This window comes from Hippocampus zosterae, chromosome 12 (genome assembly GCF_025434085.1).
Source record: "Hippocampus zosterae strain Florida chromosome 12, ASM2543408v3, whole genome shotgun sequence".
In the NCBI taxonomy this organism is placed as follows: domain Eukaryota; kingdom Metazoa; phylum Chordata; class Actinopteri; order Syngnathiformes; family Syngnathidae; genus Hippocampus; species Hippocampus zosterae.
The window spans coordinates 4,308,798-4,330,834 of record NC_067462.1 but is presented as its reverse complement, the minus strand read 5'-3'; the positions used below and the strand labels follow the sequence as shown (position 1 = coordinate 4,330,834).

Sequence of the window (22,037 nt, the reverse complement as noted above, 5' to 3'; positions counted from 1 at the left end):
TAGATAGATAGATAGATAGATAGATAGATAGATAGATAGATAGATAGATAGATAGATAGATAGATAGATAGATAGATAGATAGATAGATAGATAGATAGATAGATAGATAGATAGATAGATAGATAGATAGATAGATAGATAGATAGATAGATAGATAGATAGATAGATAGATAGATAGATAGATAGATAGATAGATAGATAGATAGATAGATAGATAGATAGATAGATAGATAGATAGATTTAGCTGGTGGAGTAAAAGCTGTAGTAGCCGATGTCCTTGGAGCAGGTCTTGTCCTCCCTCAGGAGGTCAGCCTTGAGCGGGGACGCAGTGTCCGGAACCGGGGTGGAGGAGGGGGACATCCGCCTCCGCTTGACCGCATCGAAAATGCCCGAGTCGCTGGAATCGATCGACTTGATGGACGACGGCGTCTCGATCCACCCCGACTCGGAGGTCACGTCTTTGGGCTTGGCCTCTTCCGAGGCGACAGGCGAGCGCTGCGTTGGGACGGAGTCGCCCTCTTCGGTCAGGCAGTTGCTCCTCCCCCCGATGGAGTTGGGGGGCCAGCAGGGGAACACGGAGGTCGCTTTGCCGCCGACTCCCCCGCAGTACTGCGGTGGAGTGCGTCCCCCCCACCCGGAAGGGTCCGCGTAATAGCCGAGCGCCCGGTTGGAGCAACCCGCCGCGGGCAAGGGCAGCGCCTTGACGCCGGCCGCGGCATACGACAGCAGGGTGGCGGCGTTGCCGGCGAAGTCGGCGGCCTCGTACGCCGAGGCGGCGAAGTCCAGTCGGTTGTTGGCAGGGGAGACGAACCAGCGCTGCGGGGCGCCGCCCACGGGGGGCTCGTCGCTCTGCAAGCTGTTGCCGAGGGGAAGGCCGCGGTCGGCGCCAGCAGCCGCCGCCGCAACGCCGGGATGAAATCGAGATTTGGCGTAGGAGCTGACGAACTGCTCCTGGAGGAAGGGGGAGTGCATGGCGTAGCGGGGCCCGGCCATGAGCTGCGAGCGGGGGGACTCGCCCGGAGATGGAGTGAGGCGGTCGATGTCGCAGCCTGTGTACACACTGGAAAACAAACACGTCCAAGCAAAATGACCACACAAGGCGGCTGCTGCGGGCTCCAACGTGCAACACGTGGAATGGATGCAATGGACACCTCACGAGGTGCAGCCACACACAACTTGACAATAAAGTTGACTTGACACAAAAGCAGAAATGATGTCATAATAATAATAATTTTATTATTATAATTTTTAAATACGTATTTACTATTTTTGATTCTTATAATACGAATACACATTTTTAAAAATCGTGTACGAGTCACATCGTTATAATTGAATTGATCATTTTGATTTAATTGATATGATTAAATCAATTAAATCAAAATTGATATGATTTTGATTTAATTGATATGATTTCATTCATTTTCAATTCATCCATTTTCAACACCGCTTATCCTGAACTGGTCGCCAGTCAGGACCACGGCACATATGGAGACAAACAACCAAGTTCATACTGTCTGAGTGGAACCGTTGCCTCGCTGCCCGCACACAAGTCAGGTGAGTGAACGACTAAACCATTAGCGACTTCTTTTCTGAATCTTTTTTTTAATATGGTATCGTGTGTAGTTTGCTCCCGGTGCCTGCGTGGGTTTTCTCGGGTACTGCGTCCCCCCCCCCCCCCCCCCCCCACACGTTCCAAAAAAACATACAGGCCAGTTTAAACACTCTAAATTGTCCGAATGCATGATTGTGAGTGTGGATGGTTCTTTTTCTATTTGTGCCCTGCGACTGGCTGGCAACCAGTTCAGGGTGTCCCCCCGCCTACTGCCCGAAGACAGCTGAGATAGGCTCCAGCACGCCCACAACCCTCGTGACGAATTAGAAAATGGACGGATGATATTATTATTCGTTTAGTTGTAGAAGCGGTGTTATTTTCATATCGTTTAATAATTGAACACTATTTATCCATATTGTTATGATCTATAAAATCATCATAATTATGATTGTCATTACACAATATCCACTCAGCTACGATCAATACTTTAAGTGCGATTACATTGAATATTTTATCAGTCATTTGTCAACTGGGCTTTTTATATTATTTTGCCTTCACATACAACGTCCAATCCCCCCCACACCCCCCAGAAAATAGTGCAAATAAAAATTTAGCGCAAAAATCTTAATCGCCACCACCACTGGCCACTTGATTAGGTACACGCCAGATCAATACATATCAGCGTGGAGAACTGTTAATGGCACCTCAATAAATCGTGTTAAATATCAAATATTTTATCGGTCTAGTGGAAAAACAAATCCGATGATTACAATCATTCCTATAAATAAGAACCGTTTGCATCAAAATGGCGGCCGATCTGCCACTTAAAACGGACTGTAATTTTCAACAAGATTAGTTGCGAATCTTACGTGTCATAGTTGTCCCGAAATCCTTTGGCAAAAGGGTTGTGGTCAATCTTCAATTGCGTAATCTGTTGGAGGGAAACGTCGCACCGGTATAGAAATGTAAATCAAGATGAATGGTGTTTGATTTTTTGGGGGGAATCGGCGCTCTTACGTCGGTGTTCTGGTAGGCGGTGACGGCGATGAACTGCGTCTCGACGAAGGTGAACGTCTGCACTCGGCCCGGCTGGCCGCATTCCTCCGTGCCGTCCTCGTTCACTTCCACCACGTGGAGCCTCGGCTGGTACTTGTGCAGAGACTGCAGGACCACCATCTGCACAAAAAAGCGTGCGACAGACGTTTGCTATACGCGATGACGAGAAAAAAAAAGAAATAAATGCACTGAAATCATGTCAGGATAACGGCCTCACCTGTCCCGTGTTGTTGGACGCCCCTTTATTGTTTGTCAGCTTTAATTTGCCGAAAGAAATCTCCTGTCGCATCCAGTGCGCACCCGTGTTCGGCGAGTCCGGGTGCATGTAAACACGATTTCCTAGTGACATAAAAAGAGGTTTTCGAAAATTCAATCGAGAGCCAATTCATGCAATCGGAGATTAAAAAAAAGATGATAATTTTCAGTTTCGGATTAATTTTAAAGGAGGTATGCGATTTATTGTGGAATACTAACGGTGCAATTTTTTTAATCATCTTTATCATCACTTTTTTTTAACATGACGAATAGTTCTATTTACTATCACTGTTTATTGATCCAAATTTGCGTTGTAGCTGTTCACACAAGCATCATAATAATAAAGAACATTGTTTTGATTCTCACGCGAATAAAACTGAGAAGCAGAAGAAAAATGCTGACTGCAAGCGGACAAATTTGAATTGGAAAATGATAATATTAATTTTACCAACGTGTATTATGTACCTATATTTGGACCTCTGAGGGCGTCAGTTCAAATTGAGCAATGGAAGAAAAGTGGTGTGAGTAAAATAAAAAATATTTTACACGTTTGTATGTATTGTTCGGGTGTATTGTTCGGTTGAAAACATTTTAATTCAATCCAATGCATTTAAATCGAATAGTATTGGGGTGTTATTAAGTTCCGCGTGCAAACTATATTGATGAGAACAGTTACATTGACAAAATGGAAAATTATTTTTTTCCTGCATTGTTTTCATCCATTTTTACATTACGTTATTTGACTGCAATGTTAAAATAACTCATTATAATTATATTTCTAGACATTGATGATATTCATCAAATAAAGGTTTGGATTTTTTTTGTCGTGTTCAATATTTAGACATTTATTTTTCTGTATCGAGAAAAAAAAATAATGTAAGAAAAGGAATTCTTTGAGGCCATTACCTACGACGTTGGTGTCGGCTTTTCCGCAGGGCACCCACTTGCCTCCCTGGAACCGCCAATGATTTGGATCCGCCAGGATAACATCCACAAAAATGTTGTAGTGAGCAGTTGGGTCCAGGCCTGAAATGTTGAAGCTTAAAAACGGGAACATCCTCCTAGAACAGAAAAACCGCCGCGTGAAAAAAAACAAACAAAGTGATTTGTTGTTGTTGTTTTTGGCTGACAACATTTTGAAATCAAGAGCTCCTCACCGTCCCTGTTTGGTGATGATCATCTCGGTCTGGTGCCTGTGGAACTTGAGCCACAGGGCCCTGTTGCACAGATACACCTGCGCCTTCCCCGGCACCAAGCCGGCAGCCTGTGCGGGGGAGAACTGGTAGAAGGCGCCTGCCTGGTACCCGGTCCCGTACTGCTGCGCGTAGGGGTAGCCGGCGGCGGGCGGCGGAGGCGGCGGCGGTGGCGGCGGCGGCGGCGGGTAGCCCTGAGCCGCCGACGAGTTGCTCAACAGGCCGTTGTAGGCTCCGTTGGCCAGCACCGGGTGGTGGCCCACGTAGCGGCCGGGACTGCCGATGGAGAAGGCGGCGTGCTGGCTCGGGTAAGGGAACATGGCTCCTGCGGAGGCGGACGGCGGAGGCTGCGCGGATGGAGAAAAGTTGCACTTGTCTCCCGCGCCTGCTCCATGGAGGGTGTGACCGTGACGACGGGCGTCGGCGTCTCCGTGCGCACAACCGCCGGGAGGGGAGAGTTTGCCCCCGTGCGCGTCCTTGGGCTCGGGGAAAGTGTCTGCCTCCGACTCATTCGTCATTTCCCTGGGGCTTTTTTTCACGGGCGAACTTCCCTCCGCGTGCTTTGAGATGATGGACGAACGGTGCGCGCCCATTCCATCGCAGCGCGGCGGTGCGCTGCTCGCGTGCACGCGCTTGCCGGCCGGGTCACTTGGCTGAGGCGAGAGCTGCACTTGCATAACTCAACCTATCAGATCCCCGGTGTCTCTCTTTCTTTATATTTGTTAGTATTTGCATACGTCGCCCACAATGCAACGCAGCGGTGCTTCAAAAGGTTGACGACGTGGAATCGATTCATCGCTGCCTCTAATGAAACCGGCGCGCTGATTGGCTGCTTGAACCGGGCACCTCTTAATTAAAAGTGAGGCAAGTACAGTGAAGGTAAGGACTGGTCAGCACGAATAACACATATCAGTGAAAAACTGCATGAAGATCATGATCATGGAAGGCTGCATTTGATAGCCCTCTAAAGACATTTGGGTTAAAAAAAAAACAAAAATCGAATTGGGTCAAATAAACCTTTTAGGTTATTTACTTAATTAAAAACGTGTGTGAAATAAATAAAGCACAAAACAATCCACTTTGGCTGGGTTATTTTGTGGGTTATTTCATGTGACCCAATTGAATTTAGAGAGTACAAATCGGGTCAAAAATATCCACTGTATGGGTCAATTTGACCCACCTTTCAAGGTTGTTTTATACAAATTGGGTTGCTGAAAAATAACCCAAAGTAGCGGGCCTGTCTTTTTTTTGTTTTGTTTTACAAAATCGCTTTGTTTTCAACCCGACCGTTTTAAGGGTGTAAGGATAGGAACTCCTGCACTGTAAAAACAATTGGGTCAAAAAGACCCCAAACTGGGTAAAAAAGGGAGGAACAAAAATTTGGGCTATTCATTTAATCACAGGAAACCACTTGCCTCCTGGAATCTCCAATTATTTGGGTTATTAATTTAAACCCCCCAAAAATGGATCAAATGAATAACCCACAAAACAACTCCAAAGAATTGGGCTGGTTTTACCCCCCCCCCCCACACACACACACACTTATCAGGGTTATTTGGATGTTGCTTTCATTTTTCTTTAGCCATAATTGCATTATTTTAGACATAACTGTTGCTGTAGTGTTGGTTATTAATCTCAGTGTTTAGCTATTTTACCCACATTATTTATGTGCCATGAGTGCCAAAGTATGTCTGTGGAGGACACGAGGGGATTTATTATTCACATCAATGACAGACAGTCCATGACAGCTTAGTGCACAGGATGCCTTAAAATGTTTGTGATATAGCGTGAAATCACGGCGTCCCACTGAAGATGTGTTTATGAGTCCCGGGACTGCTTAATATTTCATAGGGGGCTGAAGTTATGAGCCATTGCAGTGATATCGGGGACATGTCACACTAAGGCGGGGAAACGTTCCATATTGGAGGAGCGACTGTTGACTTTTGAATATTTGAGAGAGAAGATAATCACATTGATTTTGTCTGAGTGGACAGTCGCTGACCGTTTCATTAGGTACACTTGCACAAGCAAGAGATACACAAAAAAAGTGCCTTATCTGCAAACTTTATCATTTACATGCACTAGTATGCACTGCATGTGTGTATATATAGAGATTTTTTTGTTATATAAATAAAGTAAAGCAGGAGAAAAGGAAGCAATAGTTGTTGGAAGTGACAAAGTCACAGTGCAGTGGGAGCAGCTGCACCCAAGGCTGCACAGTGAACACCTCGCTCTCCGGCCTAATAAGCTTATTACCAGGGTAACACATGCGGTTGGGAGGGGGTGCATGATCTCATCCAGAATGCAGGGGCACTTTGATGCAGCATTTCATTGCAAGAGCAAATTACCAGTTAACAGCTGGACTGCATGATATTGATGGAAGGATGCTTATAAAATGAGCCACAGACTGAGAAGTGACAAATGCAGCACTTTCGCTTGTATGTTCTGAAGTTTAAATGTGTTTCAAGTGTGCGAGAGGGCAAAAAATATTTTTAATGTATTTTTTTTTTCATCTACCGTCACTTTATCTGGAGAATTTTCAAAGAGTGTTTCGACTTCGTGAAGTTAACTTGCATCTCTGTTTAGTTAGCATATGAACGGGGAACATGATTGGTGTACATAGATTAGCTTGTGGCGCTAATGAACATGGCGCAACGCTAACAAGAGAGGTCATTATACAGTAAGGATGAAGGGTCCAGTAATCTATTCCTGTAAAACATGCAAGCACGGGCTTGTCCAAACCCGAGCGCGAGAGGAAGCTGCTCTCAGGTCGCTTAATTACAGGATTATGGTTCACTTCCAACTCTGATCTTTAATCAGCGCAACGGGTTGTTGATGTTTTTTTTTTTTTTTTAAATCCCTTGAACCAACTAATAAAGCTACCTGTGAAAGATAACTCACCTGGTTGCCCCTGAGAGTTGCTCATCTCATTCCACTAGCCCAAGGCACAGAGATGATCAAAACCAGTGTGTGTGTGTGTGTGTAGGTGTGTGTGCGCGCTACTGTACATTAAAGAAAATAAATCGAAAAAGTCATATTGACATTATTTTTTGGTGTGCTGCTTCAAACTACGACCACTGTAACATTTGAAAATGTGCAATTAAAAATAAAAACCATCCCTCTCTGGCCCCACCTTGTGCCTGTAATGTGATTTGCAAGAAACCACCTTGGCTGAGGAAAAACAACCAATAAGACAGAAGGCATGACTGACCAGGTGTCAATCATTCGTTGTGCACCAATGACCACACAGTGGGGACAACCTTGTGGCACATGGCGCTTTGAAAGCTTTGCTGAAACTATGGTGTAATATCCACTTATTGAAAATTATAATTTAAAAAAAAGCCCATTTCTCATTGCCACCACCTGAAGCTAAAAAGGAAGAGATTCCGTGACATAACCAGAATGAACGAAAATGTTGTCTTTCATAAGGGCGGGGATCTTGGGCAGCTGACGCAGAATTAGCAACTTTTCTGATCAACGTGTAAGTTTAGCACCTCTTGATTTTTCATTGACTGTACATCCTCAAAACAAACTCCAAACCAAAAACTTTTAGTGTTAAAGTAGCATTCCATTACAAATAAGTCATGCTCCCAACGTAGCAGCCAAGGCTAACGTCCGTTAATTAACAAAACTCATGCTAGCTTAGCACTGCTAAACACCAATATGCTATAATTTGTTTCTATAATGATCACTTTACTGTTGAGCTTCTTTTAGAACAAATTTGAAATCCCCCCCCCCCCCCCCCTATTACAAGCAGCATCACCTCTTTCCTTGTATTATTCAGATTGCTGTTGTGCCAAAGGAATGTGTGCGGGCCACCTGGGTCTAATCTAATCAATGTGAATGACAAGGAGAGAAAAAGAGCCCAAAGTGAGCACCAGCTCAGGGACTTTACCTAATGCCCACTTCTGTCACTTCAATGACATGATCACAGCACACCAAATGACAACAAAATTATAGCCAGCAAGGATACAGTAGGGGACACACAGCGCGCTACCCCAGTCAGGTGAAATTGCTTTTTTTTTTTTTTTTTTTCTTCTCTGCAACGACGGAATGGCATGTCTCTTGTCGGATGGGTAAACATTTCCTTGTCAGGCCAGTAATAAGGAATGAGGCACACTGGGCCTGGACTAAGAGGATAGAGCCAAGGTTATTTGGAATTCATGACAGGTAGTGGCTTATATTACAGTGGCACTAAAAATTTCATGGGAATGCATTTAAGATGGCCCTTAAGTTATTTATATGTTGTTTGCCACATGTCACATTGCAATTCCCGTCAATAAATCAAAGTGAAAGGAAAAGAATATCACCCTTTTTTTCCCCCTATGAACTTTGATTCCAAGACATTACCCGATGCATGTGAAGTGTTTAATTAAGTTGTTTGGCTAATCCTGTGACGCGGCGCTCGCCGCTATGCTAATCTGAGCCGCCCGACGTGTGTCGACGGGACTCGGCGTTGCTCTGTGTTAGAAGAAAAGACAGCTGGAGGCCTGCAAAGGGGCGGAGTGGACACTTGTGGCTTTTAAAGTCTCATTAGCCGTCCTCCCTGGACACGCGGCGACACGCGTCCATACGCACAAGTGCCCCCCCCCCCCACCACCCCTACACCTGCTCATTATAGCCCATGTCCTGAAAGGACGCAAGCCAATGCGCAGCCAGCGCCTCACCACAAAGCTCTCGGCAAATTAACCTCAGAGCAGGTGATTCTGGTCTTCGGTGGAAATTCAAGTCTGCAAAGAAAAGGATATCGGCGAACCCGCAATGGAGGGAGGGTTCACCTGTTATGAGAGAACATTAACATATTGGACTGGGCCAGGGGTGGGCAACATCAGGGCCACTCAGTTTTTTTTTTCTCGTAGTGCCCACTGATCATTAAATTATTCAGAGTTCAGCAGTATTACCGAATTTCTTTTTTTTTTTTTTGCTTTTGAATGCCTGTATGATGTTTCAGCTACTTTTTGCAAATAAACGTTTTTCAAACAGGTCTTTGATCCATGAAAGGAGCAATGAATTTCCTGCAAAAAAAAAAAATCGACTTGAATCGATATTTCAACACATTTAAAAAAATGCTAAAGGAATATAAAGTCCAGAAGGGTTCTGATATCAGCAGACTCGGGTCAATTAGTGGAGCCCGCAGTTCAAAGCCAACATGGCGAATCAGCATTTGGCTGTTATGCTGCATGCAAATGGAATCAGCTGGCCAACACAATTTAAGTCTGCACCAAGGGCAAATGCTTTTAAATCCAGAAAATAATGCCCCATCCCCAAATATTTGTGGTAAATGTCTTTTAAAGCATTTGTACAATCATCCGTTTGAAAAATTTCACCTGCTTTCTGAAGATGAGCCATGATTGGTCGTAACCTGAGCAACTGTGATGTCATTTTGACAGGAAGCGACAAATTGGCTACCGACTGAAATGGACAAAATGGGTGTGGATTTTTACCGTTCAACCCGTATTCCACTCAGGCAATATTAATCACAATGATGTATTTGGACGAGTGACGGTGCGTACAGCATAATTATTGTAAAGAAAATTGTTGATTTCCCCCTTTAAATGTTCATAAATGAAACTGCCTTGCCTCGTCTTGCCTTTAACGGTCCACTTTTCATCATGTGACATCATGAGACAAAGACGATGCCTCGTAACTGCTCAAAACGGGATTTGCCCCGAAGAATGTGGTCGCCGAGCTCGGAGTGTCATCAGCAGGTTGCAAGAGCGCAACAGAGAGACTGGAAGAGTAACAGAAAGGCGTAGAACAACACTGAACAGTTAGGCAAGTTCGACACAACTTGTTATGAGAAGATGCTCGACAAAACGAAATATAGCTCAGTCGTTGGGGGGCCTGCGGTCGCTGCAGTTCATATTTAAAAATTAAAAAACAAAAAATGGAGACACTGTAGTCGGGTCTCCACCTGTAGAATCCCATGAACAGACACATACCGAGACCTGTGTGAATTTTGTCTCGCACCAACCACAGCGAAGTAACACGTGTGAAACACTGCAATGTCGACGAGACCAAAGCCAAGACTGATTTGCAGGCTGTGCAACCTAAAAAAAAATACATAAATAAAGAGGGGGGGGGGGGGTGGGGGGGCAAGCTAGAATAACAGTTTCACACAGTTGAAACATGGAGGCCCAATGTGCCTTAAAAACGTCTTTTTATCGCCGTCCCTTGACCTTTTATCAACTGTCGGGACCGATGCCGTTCTCCTTTAAAATTTAACGAGGCCGTGTGACCCGGGGAGCGCGGCTTGGCTCCGTGACCATTTTGTTATTTCTGCTGCCATGCGCCGTCAGACGTCTGCGGGTGAAGAACATGGCCACTGTCCCCCCCAAGTAAGCCCTCGGCATGAAAAATTCACACCGACTCTTCTTTTCAGGCCATTTCTGATGAAAAGCGCGGCGGAATGAAACTGACTTATGCCAAATGAATATCGGCGGATCGGCGTGATTGCGGGGGCCGATGTTTGTAACGTTGGAATTATTTATCAGTGACATCGGTTGCATTTTAAGAGTAGCCTCGCCATGAAGTGTGTGCACTTACTGCCTTGGGACTCCTCTGAGGTTTCCCGTGCAACATCGCTGCCTGAACTGACAAACAATAGAAAGTTTGGGTGTGCTCTTTTTGTTTTATGTCAATGTAGTCTCACCTTCATGGGCAATTTGAAATTTTTCAGTTAGGCTCAGGCTTCAAATTGGACTACTGTTGCGTTTTTGTAATCTTGCGACCGACTTGATTGAATTGAGTTGATTTCCTTTTTGTGAGTGGCATATACAGGAAATTGCCTGCTGTAGCCCTCAAAGCAGCTCCCGGGTAGCTTAAGAAGAGCTATCGGGCTTTGTTCTATCAAAATATACAACGGATTAAGAATGAGCACAATTAAAATGAATTCAGAGATTTGTTCCTGACAAATATGGGATGTAAAGATCGGTTGTGGAGGTATCACTTTCGTTTTCTTGATTTTTTTTTCTTTTTACCGTGGCTTTGTTTAATCATGAAACCATACGATGTATTCATTCATTCATTCATCTTCCGAGCCGCTTGATCCTCGCTAGGGTCGCGGGAGGTGCTGGAGCCTATCCCAGCTGTCTCCGGGCAGCAGGCGGGGGGACACCCTGAATCGGTTGCCAGCCAATCGCAGGGCACACAGAAACGAACAACCATTCGCACTCACACTCACACTCACACCTCGGGACAATTTAGAACGTCCAATCAGCCAGCCACGCATGTTTTTGGAATGTGGGAGGAAACCGGAGCACCCGGAGAAAACCCACGCAGGCCCGGGGAGAACATGCAAACTCCACACAGGGAGGCCGGAGCTGGAATCGAACCCGGTACCTCTGCACTGTGAAGCCGACGTGCTAACCACTGGACTACCGGGCCGCCCTCCATACGAAATAAACAACAGCAATTGGTTCGAAAATAGTCATAGAATAATCGATTCTAGCTAGGTGTGGGTAACTTTCACATTCGAACCAGTTCCATTACGATTCACGGCACCTGGGAATCGATACCGGTAGCCAACGATATCAAATTTTCAGTACATTTTTTTGTGTGCGTTTATCGGAATAAATATTAATAAAAACACACTTAGGATATGAAACATAATCCCCCACAGGCCCCCCCAAAAAATCTTCTTTGGTACTATTATTATTTGTAGTAGTCATAGTATTTTAAATCTAATATAATAACAATAATTCTCTGCTAAGATTTTTTGCAATTCCCAAATTGTAGGTAAAAACATCACACGATGCCTTCATGGATCAGTTGCTACTTCATATCTTCATTACGTCCATGACAAAGCGCCCAGTTCTTAAAATAACTGGTTTAAAAAAAAAAAAAAGGGAAATATTGAAAGGAGAGCAGGAGCAAGCGGGCGGCTGTCGCATTGCAAGAATAATAGTCATTAAAATCACAGGCAACAACACCGGGCCAACCCGCAGCTCATTGGGAATGCAGCGTGAAAATCGAGAGGCCTGCAGATTATCACTCCGCCTAACGCATGTTTAATTTATGCCGCGGCAATATTGTCGAAAGCTTCGAGTGCTCCCGAAGAACAAGACTACGATAAAAGCGAGGAGAAGATAAGACCAACGGGAAAGCCACCCCCAAAATAACACGAGCTTGGAGTCAAACGCCGCAAAATGGAGAGAACACACTTGAGAATGGGAGCATTAGGGACATCCTCAACATGTTTAGCGCAGCTTCACGGCAGTGTAATATACCTGCTTTGGCATTGTAAATATTTCAGGGGAAGGACTTTGAATAGAGTTGACGATAAACAACGTGGCAGAAAGCACAGCGCTTCACTTATTTGGGAGCGCTAACGCATTGCTAGCGTGCCCGGCTATATACATCACAGACTTTTAAGCGATCGTGTGCTAATTTAAGAGTCGCATGCCTTCATTGTAGGATGACGTTGTACCAACGAAGGTAACGTTGACCGTTCTTTGAGGAGGATAAAGAATATTCGCTTAAGGATTTATAACAGCGCTGCGTGGATGCTGTTTGTTAGCATCTCCCGTTATGTGTTAGCATTAAGGTAGCAGCGAAGGGATGGAAAGTTTGTTGCGTTGCGATCACTGCCACCGCATAGCGCTTGTGTCTCCATTTTTTTTTTTTTTGCTTTGAAGTTAAAGCGAAGAGTTGGCCGAACAAGTGCTAATCAGTTCACTCATATCTCAGTACAACATTAGCATTAAGCTAGCAGACTTTTCATCAGACAAACGAATGAAGTTTGGATATAGAGGATCTCCTTTTTATCTTATGTGTTCGTCAACCTTGCTTCCTATTTGGAGAACATCTAAACCCCAAATAAACTTTAATTTACTTAATTTATTTAAAATAAACGTTTTTTTTTAAAATGTGATACGGAAATGTGCTTGAAGCACTTCCGATTTTTTTCGTGCGTGTTCTCTCTATAGTGCCGATTTTCACCAATCGCAGGAACATTCTCCTTGATGAACGGCGGTTCACTGAAATTCTGTTCGACCAAAAATCTCGACCACACAGAACTTTAGTCTTGAAACAACCCCCCCCCCCCAAAAAAAAAGCCAAGTCGTGCCGCGTTCAAATATAAAGAAGTGACCATCGACCAATTTCTGACGACTCTGTGATGTGTTTCTTTCTTCTCCTCCCCCATCCCCCTGCCCTCCCTCCTCCTCCTCCTCCCCACGGCTGAGTGAAATGGAATTGCCTCTCACATTCAAAGACAGCTCGAGGAAGGTGATAATAGAGCTACTCCCTGCTGTCTGTAGGCAGGAAATCGGAAAGTGGCATATGGGGGCCAGGAAGCAAATCGAGAGGAAATGTGACCAGGCAAGAGAAGAAACCCGAGGAAAGGTTAATGATCAGCGCGGAATTCTACCGGGAGCGGGACGGCGCTTCCAAGTTGAGAAAAGCAATGAATGTGACATGATGCGCTCGCAAACAAACCCAAGTTGTGTCCTGACAAACTTGGGATGGATTAGCTCCCACACCTCCATGTAACAATAACGCTGGCGGCCATTCCATTGGAAAGACGAAGAGACATGCCAATAAATTCACAGCCTCGCCGATACGTGTGAACTTCTGGCTGCCACGCGCGCCATTCCCGGCATGCGCCGCGCACATGGCTGCGGCATCTCCGAGAACCGTCAATTTTGTAGATGTCGTCCATCACTTTGGTGGACCTTGGTCTCAGAAATGAAGAAAGAAACGATGTGCTCATGATCCAGAATACACGAGCGCATCTGTGAAGCACGGTGGGCTTGGGGCTTGCGTGGAAACTTCTGGAACAGGCTCATTAGCAAACTAATCAGGATAAGCTTCGTCATGCGACAAGGCAAGCATCCGACGCACACCACCAGAAATCGCACGTCAAAGGACTTCATAAGCGGAGAAAAGTGGAAGGGCATGTCAATCACCCGACCTTCACCCAAGCGAGCATGCATTTTACATCATGAAAAGGAAGGACTGAAGGAAGAAACCCAGAGAAAGAAACAAGAACTGAGATAGGCTGCAGTGAAGGCCTGGAAAAAGCATTTCCAAATAATCAACGCAGCCGTCTTCAGCTGTTACTGCAAGGATGGCTTCGGCCATCACGTATAATTTAGAGTCTTCACTGGACACAACGTGCATGTTTTTGGAACGTGTCGGAGGAAAGCACAGAAAGGACATGCAATCTCAAAAAAAAAAAAAAAGCTCAAAGCCAAGATTCAAACCCCAACGTGTCAAGAGTAAGGCGGATGGACTCACCACGGCAACAAGGCGGTACTACTTTGCACATGTCCTTTGCATACACGTCATACTAAATGTAAAAAAAAAAAAAGACACTTTTGACATACCATGACTGAAGTTCATGACTGGATTACAAAAAAAAAAATCCGATGTTGCATCCCAAGCTGCAGCAAGAGAGATGAAGCCACATCACATGCACGGACATCTTCCACATCCGACAACTTGATAATTTGACAATAACAAGATAACACTTAAATACAAAAGTCACACGACGGTGTCATGCGAGGCTGCCGGATCGATACGCTGCCTGATTTGCCAAGGCTCTGGCTGGCTGGTTCTGGAGAAATTTGTGTTTTCTTTTTTTTTTTTGAGAGGCATTGGCCACTTCCTTAGCACACTGTGTGGCATGTTATCAATCGGCAGATTAAAAAACAAAAAACAAAACATTTTTAGAAGAGTCTCATGGGCGACTCAAGTTGGCTACTTGAATACGCACGTAGCAGCAATTTTCCCCCTTAACATTGCATTTGTAAGTTGAAGGGTTCGTGGTTTTTAACGGACGGCTCTAATTTACGAACGGCATTCATTCATTCATCTTCCTAACCGCTTGATCCTCACAAGGGTCGCGGGGGGTGCTGGAGCCTATCCCAGCTGTCTCCGGGCAGTAGGCGGGGGACACCCTGAATCGGTTGCCAGCCAATCGCAGGGCACACAGAGACGAACAACCATTCGTACTCACACTCACACCTAGGGACAATTTAGAGTGTTCAATCAGCCTGCCACGCATATTTTTGGAATGTGGGAGGAAACCGGAGCACCCGGAGAAAACCCACGCAGGCCCGGGGAGAACATGCAAACTCCACACAGGGAGGCCGGAGCTGGAATCGAACCCGGTACCTGTGCACTGTGAAGCCGACGTGCTAACCACTGGACTACCGGGCCGCCATGCAGTTTTATTGAAAAGAAAAAAAAAACACATCTTCACCGCAGCTTCAACGCAACTCCTCGCGGCTAAAATCACTCGCGGCTTTCGTTTACTTCAACAGCCAATCAGAATCTATCAACATAAAAACATGTCGAAGCAATTATGAAACAACAGAATGCAATTTAGGTTGACATGAAATAATATGATGCACAAACATAAAATGAACATTAACTCATCCGGCACCGGCCAATTCTAGACCGAGTCTGAAAAGACGTTTAAAAACGTCTTTGGGAGTGAATGAGTTCATAATATCACATAAACTTACATATTTAATATGTGATTTTTTTTTTTTTCATGCGTCACGTTTGACTGGTTACCGATCTACCTGTGTCGAGTTTGCATTTATTTCTTTTTTTAAACGGACAAGCAACACATCAATCTGCATCAAACAGTCGCACACAAATCCGCCGTCTAGCAGGTGGCGCAAAGAAAAAAACGGCGAGAGAGCGCAGGTGTTTGCCCGAATGACACGCTAACATCAAAAGCACTCGTCGCGATGAGAGCCAAACGGTCAACGATCCGTCGGCGCCCAAAACACAAAAAGGCGCTCGAGGAAGCCCGCTCGTCCACCACGTCCCCCTCGCGAGACTGCCAAGTCCAGCGGATCACTTTGACAGACTCGGCAAGTTGCCTTGGTGAACGTCCAGCCGGCACCAGCTGGCAACGTCTCCACCCACCCACCACTACCACCATACACGTAAAAAAAAACAAAATAATTTTTTTTAAAAAAAAGGTAAAACAAATCCACCAAAAAAAAAATCAAATATACGTTTCAAATATTTAACAGTCCCTCATGCTTTGGAGAGGTAAGAAGTAATGCTAAATAATGCAACCGGACAGGGATGTCCCACGGCCCGGCGGGGACTCGCGAGTAGCACCGAGGAGCTCTCGCAGTGACATCATTCGCACGGGCAGATATGACGAGACAGTCGCGTAGCACACGGCCGCGCTTGATGCCAATCCAAAAGCAGGCTAGTGGCGTCACTCGTTTCAAACCATCCACTGACCATCTGTTGATGCTAAAATCCCGATCCGAGTGCCATTTTGAGATCGGCGGGCCTTTATTGCTCTCGTTTGAAAGCCAACGTGCTGTTTGGGAAGATGTGGGTGAGTGAGTGTGTGTGGGGGGGGAGATCTCATATGATTCCGGTAGGTGTAAACATAAGATAAGATAAGATAAGATAAGATAAGATATCCTTTATTTGTCCCACACTGGGGAAATTTACAGCCCCCAGCAGCAAGAATGTGGGTAGAAAGAAGAAAAAAATAGACAGTTATGGGAAAAAAAAAGTTATTGACACAAGAGTGCCAGGGTGTGGATGTATATAATCCCGATACAAACCAAAAGTTGTAAAAATATCACGGTTAAGGGTAAAGTATGAGCCTTAATGGAGGACTTCTTCTTACTTTTTTCTTTTCCGATTGATATAAAAATGATTTAGTGGATATAAACACATAACGGGGTAGGACTAGATAAGTTTTTGACTTCTTCCTACTCCCTTGAACATAATAACTGTGTTGAATGAAGACTGATTTCTTTTTTTTTTTATCGACCTTATTTTCTGTCAAATTATTACTGTATGTTTTATGTTCAACAAACAAACAAACAAACCCATCTCCTTGATATCCGCCTTTATAGTCCAAGTAAAAGTCCAAGTTTTGTTCGCACTTGTCAGACTTCTCTTCCCCACAACTGCCTTCTGTAGATTTATTTCTACACACTCGGATAAGCCCAAGTTGCTCGAGAGGCAAAACTGTGCGTCGCTTGACACGCGTGAGCAAAAAAGTATTACGGATCGAGCGATTTTCTTTACGTTCAAACCTGCGAGCGTTTTCGTGGCCACGGCAGATTTGTAAAGAGTCTGCGTCAACAAAAAGAGTACACGGGACCTTCGGATGGATATCAAGAATATCGGAGAAATGGCTTTCCCGGAGGCAGCTAGCTGCTCAGGAAAAAAAAGAAAACAACATGAACGAACGCCCAAGCAGCAGCAGCAGCGGCGGTAGCAAATCTCAACAGTGCACCGCAGATTAGGGCACAGGGAGCACTTTGCAGCTTGTTGTCACAGGTATGACGAGGCACAACTGCGCTTCCGATCCCCAGGTTACAAAAGGTGTGAACAAAATATCCAGCCAATTTGTTTGCTGCACAAGAGAAGAAGAAGAAGAAAAAGAAAAGAACTTCTACGCCACTTGGGGTTCGTTTGTCTCTGATCTCAAATTTAACGATGTGGATAAAAAAATTTTTTTTAAAAAGATGGTTTGGCTCAGGTTTCCTTTTCAGCTAACTGAAACGCGCTCATAATTGATATCGCCGACATGGGCCCAAAACCGATATTTCGTTTCAAAAATAGCGGCAATGTCATTTACAAAAGGCAGGAGATGTGTCGGGTGCCTGTTTGACACCCACGAATTTGGAGTTGAACAGTACACTTTATTGTTATGCTCGTAGTTCTTCATAACGAGTGCTAGTTGTAATATTTTGACATTGATTGAAGTAATTAAAGTAACCACAATATTAATTCACAAAAACAAATGTTTGTTTGAAAAGGGGAAAGTCAACAAGTTCATTCCATATGAAAATTTTAAAATTTGGTCCAGATTTGAACAATAATCTTAAATGGTGTAGAATATTTGCTTTTGTGGGTCACAAAAAATGAACGAGGGCCACAAACAGGCCCCCGAGCCGTGGGTTGGATACCCGCGGATAAGAACTCAATCAAAATCAAACTGGTAATTACGAATGCTGTTCCCAACCTTACATTGGGTGGGGTGGGGGGGGGGGGGTGAGTGATCGAATTCATTTACTGGGAATTGTCCATTTTTGATGAACAGCCCACGAAGCACGTCGGTCAAAATTGAGCAGGAACTTTCTCAAGAATTTTTAGGCAATTCTCTCGATATTGGATCACATCCGATGCCCGAATCAAATCAAGCAGCGGACAACTCGAGCCCTCAACAGAAAGCGATCGGATGCGGAATCCTCAATGAAATGGCGAGAACAAAGACACTCAAATTGGCAAGACCAACAGCAAAACGAGCGCATTCCGCACGGCGTGCCGTTTTCGCAACTTCCACCGGAATAACACAAACCGTGATTACGTATCACCACACGCCGCACGCAATACTCCGCAAGTTATTCGGAACGCGTCCGAACGAGAGATAGGACGAATTATGTTTCTTGCCGCGTGGTCTCATCTTAGCACGAGACGAAGAAGTCGCCCTGCCACTAATTCTTGGAGGTGCCAGTCGAATAAAAGCGGCCTGCCAGGATGGCATTCAGCTCGAGTCAAAGCCAGATGGTTTCTTAACACTGAATATTTGAGTAGGACACATTGCGCATCGCTAGCAAGATGTGACACCGCGGCGGTTAGCTTCAGAAGCAGGATGCGAGAAACCTTGACAGTCCCGGAAAAACGGACTCAACTCTTTGCGGTGTTCAGCGTCGTCGCAAAAAATTGCCATCATCTGTCTATTTTTGTCCCCCCACCGCTCCCCAAATAAAAAAAATAGCATATTTTGATTGACAGGACTCTCCTCAGTCAACAATTGTATTTCGCTATCTCTGTGTTGACATCACAAAAACTCTTTGTCCGCCTACAGTATATGCTATTCGTGAAATAAGATTTAAGAAGTGTCCTCCCTTCATGTCCCCCCCCCCCCCGCCCCCACACACACACTTCACATCAACATTACGGCGAGGAGAGCGAAATCTCCAAACATTGTTAGCCGTGTGATTTTCCTGGGCTACGCTAACGGTTGCGCCTTTTTTCAATTAGATGCTGATTTCAATTGCGTCTTCGTCAGTCATTAAGAGCATTTGGTTAGCGGACGTCCACCTTACACGTCGCCAAAAAGGTGTTTCTGCAACTTGCCGTTAGCCAACAGCGCGGCGGGCCCCAAAGCTGCCGCGCGTAAGGGGACTCCGAGGACAAGCGAAGAAAGCCCACGGCGACTTTCACTGGGGATTTCAATATTCACACCTGCACTAGGTGTTGTTTGGGAGGCTGATAAGCATGTGCGGCACCAGAGGGGTGAGTGTAGCGGGGGGGGGTGGATGTGGGGGGGGGGGGGGGGGGCTCTCATTTGAAAAGGGACCGGCCTTTTTTAAGACTCATCTATTGAGGACGGTGCTGTTATGTATTGTTCAAGCGATAGGGGAGGACGCGGCGAATTGAGCACGGCGTCCCTCACATCGCGGCCATGTGCTTAATTGAAGCTGCACGTGGCCATATGGGGACGTGCAAAAAAAAAAAAAAAAAAAAAAAAGAAAAAAAAGAATTGCCTGCCCAGGATTCAAGCGGCATGTGGAGAAAGAAAATATGTCCAACATCACGGCCAGTCTCATGATCATTTGCCTCGTATCGCCGCAATACAAAACCCGCGCAGATTTCATGGGGGGGGGGGGGGCCTGATTCATCTGGATGAAAGGAAGGAAATAAGGACATCGCCAGGCCGATCCTGAAAAGATCAGACAACAAACTGGTCCGGTGCTGTTCAGAGGCAGTCTGTTATCAGAGGTGTTAATTGGCAAATTTAGTACAAATCAAGAGCGCCTTCCACGTCGTCCTCGCAAGGCAAGGCGAGGCCATTAAACCCGGAATAGATTCTTTGGGGGCCGCCTCAGCCCGAGAATAGCGAGACGTCATCCAGCAAACGATAACTTCTCAGGGACTTAACGACCGCAGTGCAGTAACGGCCTGCTGACAACTCCAAACGCACTTTGAGGAGTGGGAGTGGGAGGGGGGGGGGGGGCTAAAATTGTAAGCTAAATGCTATCTGCTATCTAGCACATGACCATCGTTGAATGTTAATTCAAATAAATCCAGAGTTCGATTTTGAATGCACAACTGGACTCCATCAAACCGCGTTGGTGAAATTGCTTCAAACGGAATCGATGAATATTGTCGGTGCACGGCGACACGCTTCAAAATAAAATTGGATGCGTTAAAAATACACAAGAGGATGATTTTTTTCCAGCGCTATTATTCTATTGTCTGTTTTTACCGACAGTTCCAGCCAAAAATCCACCTTCCATATGTGTAATTTCTCTTTGTTTGATGTTTACTTTGACATCACAGTCCCGGCGTTCAACAAACGCTGACCTGCAATGAGGAGGGCCTTTCGCAACGCATTCGTACCGAACACCCGCCCGTAATCTGAGCGTCCTTTGGGGTTGTGGGTGCGATCGCACCACTGCCTCTGTCATCAGAAGCTGTGACTGCCAAATCTTTTGCTCCAAGCCTCATGTGAGAGCAACGCTCTCCGCAATGGAGGGGCGGGGGGTGTTGCGAGACTTAACAGAGGCAACGACGGCTTCAACACGTTTCTTCGAACGCGAAGGAGCCCGTCGCGCGGCCGGTCGAGTGGCAAGGCGATGCTCTCGGCTCGCGTCGCCATGCGACTTGGCATCCGCTCATGCCAACGGTGACCCGGGCACCGACCGAGGAATATGCTTCTCTCCGAAATTGTTAATCCTCTCAATGACACTGATGTGAAGAGGACATTCAAGTCAGGTGACTCCCCCCACCCCCCACCCCAACTCCCAATCCACTTGCTAGCTTTGTTTGGTTTCCATTGGATTCAATATTGTCTTTTTTAAAACACGGCCCAAGCTATTTAAAAAAAACCAAAAAAAACCCACTTCCATTAACAACATAAAATCAAAATGAGTGCTTCGGAAAAAAAAAACCCAAAACAACGCTTACTGAAATGATATTTTATAATTTTAAGTTCCAGTAAGGAATTTAAAATTACACACAATGTCAAATGACGGCACGGTGGACCTTGCGCAACATGTTATTTTCAAGCACAGAATGTAATTTTTTTTTTGGGGGGGGGGGTAACTTTGTGTAAAATCAGTGTATATTTTTGCACCATCCCAGAACCCCCCCCCCCCCCCCCCCCCAAGACAAAAATATAATGACGTAACTCTGTGTGTCGTTTCAAATGGGCTATTTTTGAGTCGAGTTCATCATTTTGCAAATCAATTTTTATTAACCCCCACCCCCCCAAAAAAACAACAAAATGACTTTTATTGATTATAATTTAGAATAGGAATGTGATGTCACATAGGGACCTACAATTTTAGTGTCAAGAGTGAGACGAAGATGCCCGAGATGAGTTTATCCGCACTAAACAAGCAGTGGCTGAGCGCCAGTAGCGTCACTTTCCACACTCTGGTCTCGAACCCAATGGCTAACTCCCAGCCCCCCCCCCCCCCGACCCCCTGCACCGACTGGTGGTGTGGCAGCACTGCTGATTAGCGCGCATGAATGATGAGGAGCAGGGCTCCATTGTTCTAACACCTCCCCTTCTCCTCCGCACCAATCTGTCACCAGTTGGGGGGGGGGGGCTCGAGCTGCCTCGAATGCTTCCCTCCACAAATGACTCGGATAATTAGTTGCCCCTCACGAATGCCACAATCTTCTCACCCCTGATTGCTTTCACCTTCTTGCTCCTGGCAATTTTTACACCTTGTAATCAAGGCCGCTGCTACATGTCCACCTCAATCCAGATCTTCCATCTTTTTTTGTGCGTCCGTCTTGATGTCATGCGTCGCTTAAATCGTTCTCAAATCCGCGCATTTACAACGGAAATGATTCAGACGACTAAAACTTGGTTGCTCAAGTTGACACTCCACACACACACGAGGCGCCACCTTTGCTGGGCATAATCATAATTTCATACATTTATTATTTTTTTTTTTATTTATTTTTTTTTAAGAATTAAGCAAATATAAGATCGCGAGCCGTCCGTGGCGGTTTCCGCTTC

The 22,037-nt window shown here is 45.4% G+C and overlaps 1 protein-coding gene across 1 annotated transcript; it reads right to left on the bottom strand.

Annotated features, from left to right (window-relative positions):
- Positions 1 to 128: 128 nt before the first annotated feature.
- On the bottom strand, positions 129 to 4,815 carry tbr1b (T-box brain transcription factor 1b). Its single transcript, XM_052083159.1, has 6 exons — positions 4,022 to 4,815; positions 3,771 to 3,925; positions 2,827 to 2,948; positions 2,571 to 2,729; positions 2,423 to 2,484; positions 129 to 1,061 (listed from the first exon to the last, which is right to left on the bottom strand). The coding sequence occupies exons 1-6, from the start codon at positions 4,732 to 4,734 to the stop codon at positions 242 to 244; spliced, it is 2,031 nt and encodes a 676-aa protein (XP_051939119.1). The 5' UTR covers positions 4,735 to 4,815; the 3' UTR covers positions 129 to 241.
- Between the last annotated feature and the right edge of the window lie 17,222 nt (positions 4,816 to 22,037).

What these genes read in the sequence shown, in the direction of transcription:
- tbr1b (XM_052083159.1), bottom strand. Translation starts at nt 4,734, where the DNA reads ATGCAAGTGCAGCTCTCGCCTCAGCCAAGTGACCCGGCCGGCAAGCGC. An exon ending in CGTCCAACAACACGGGACAG is followed by an intron (nt 2,730 to 2,826) that starts GTGAGGCCGTTA and finishes TTTTTTGTGCAG; the next exon opens with ATGGTGGTCCTGCAGTCTCT. An exon ending in CCGCCTACCAGAACACCGAC is followed by an intron (nt 2,485 to 2,570) that starts GTAAGAGCGCCG and finishes TCCCTCCAACAG; the next exon opens with ATTACGCAATTGAAGATTGA.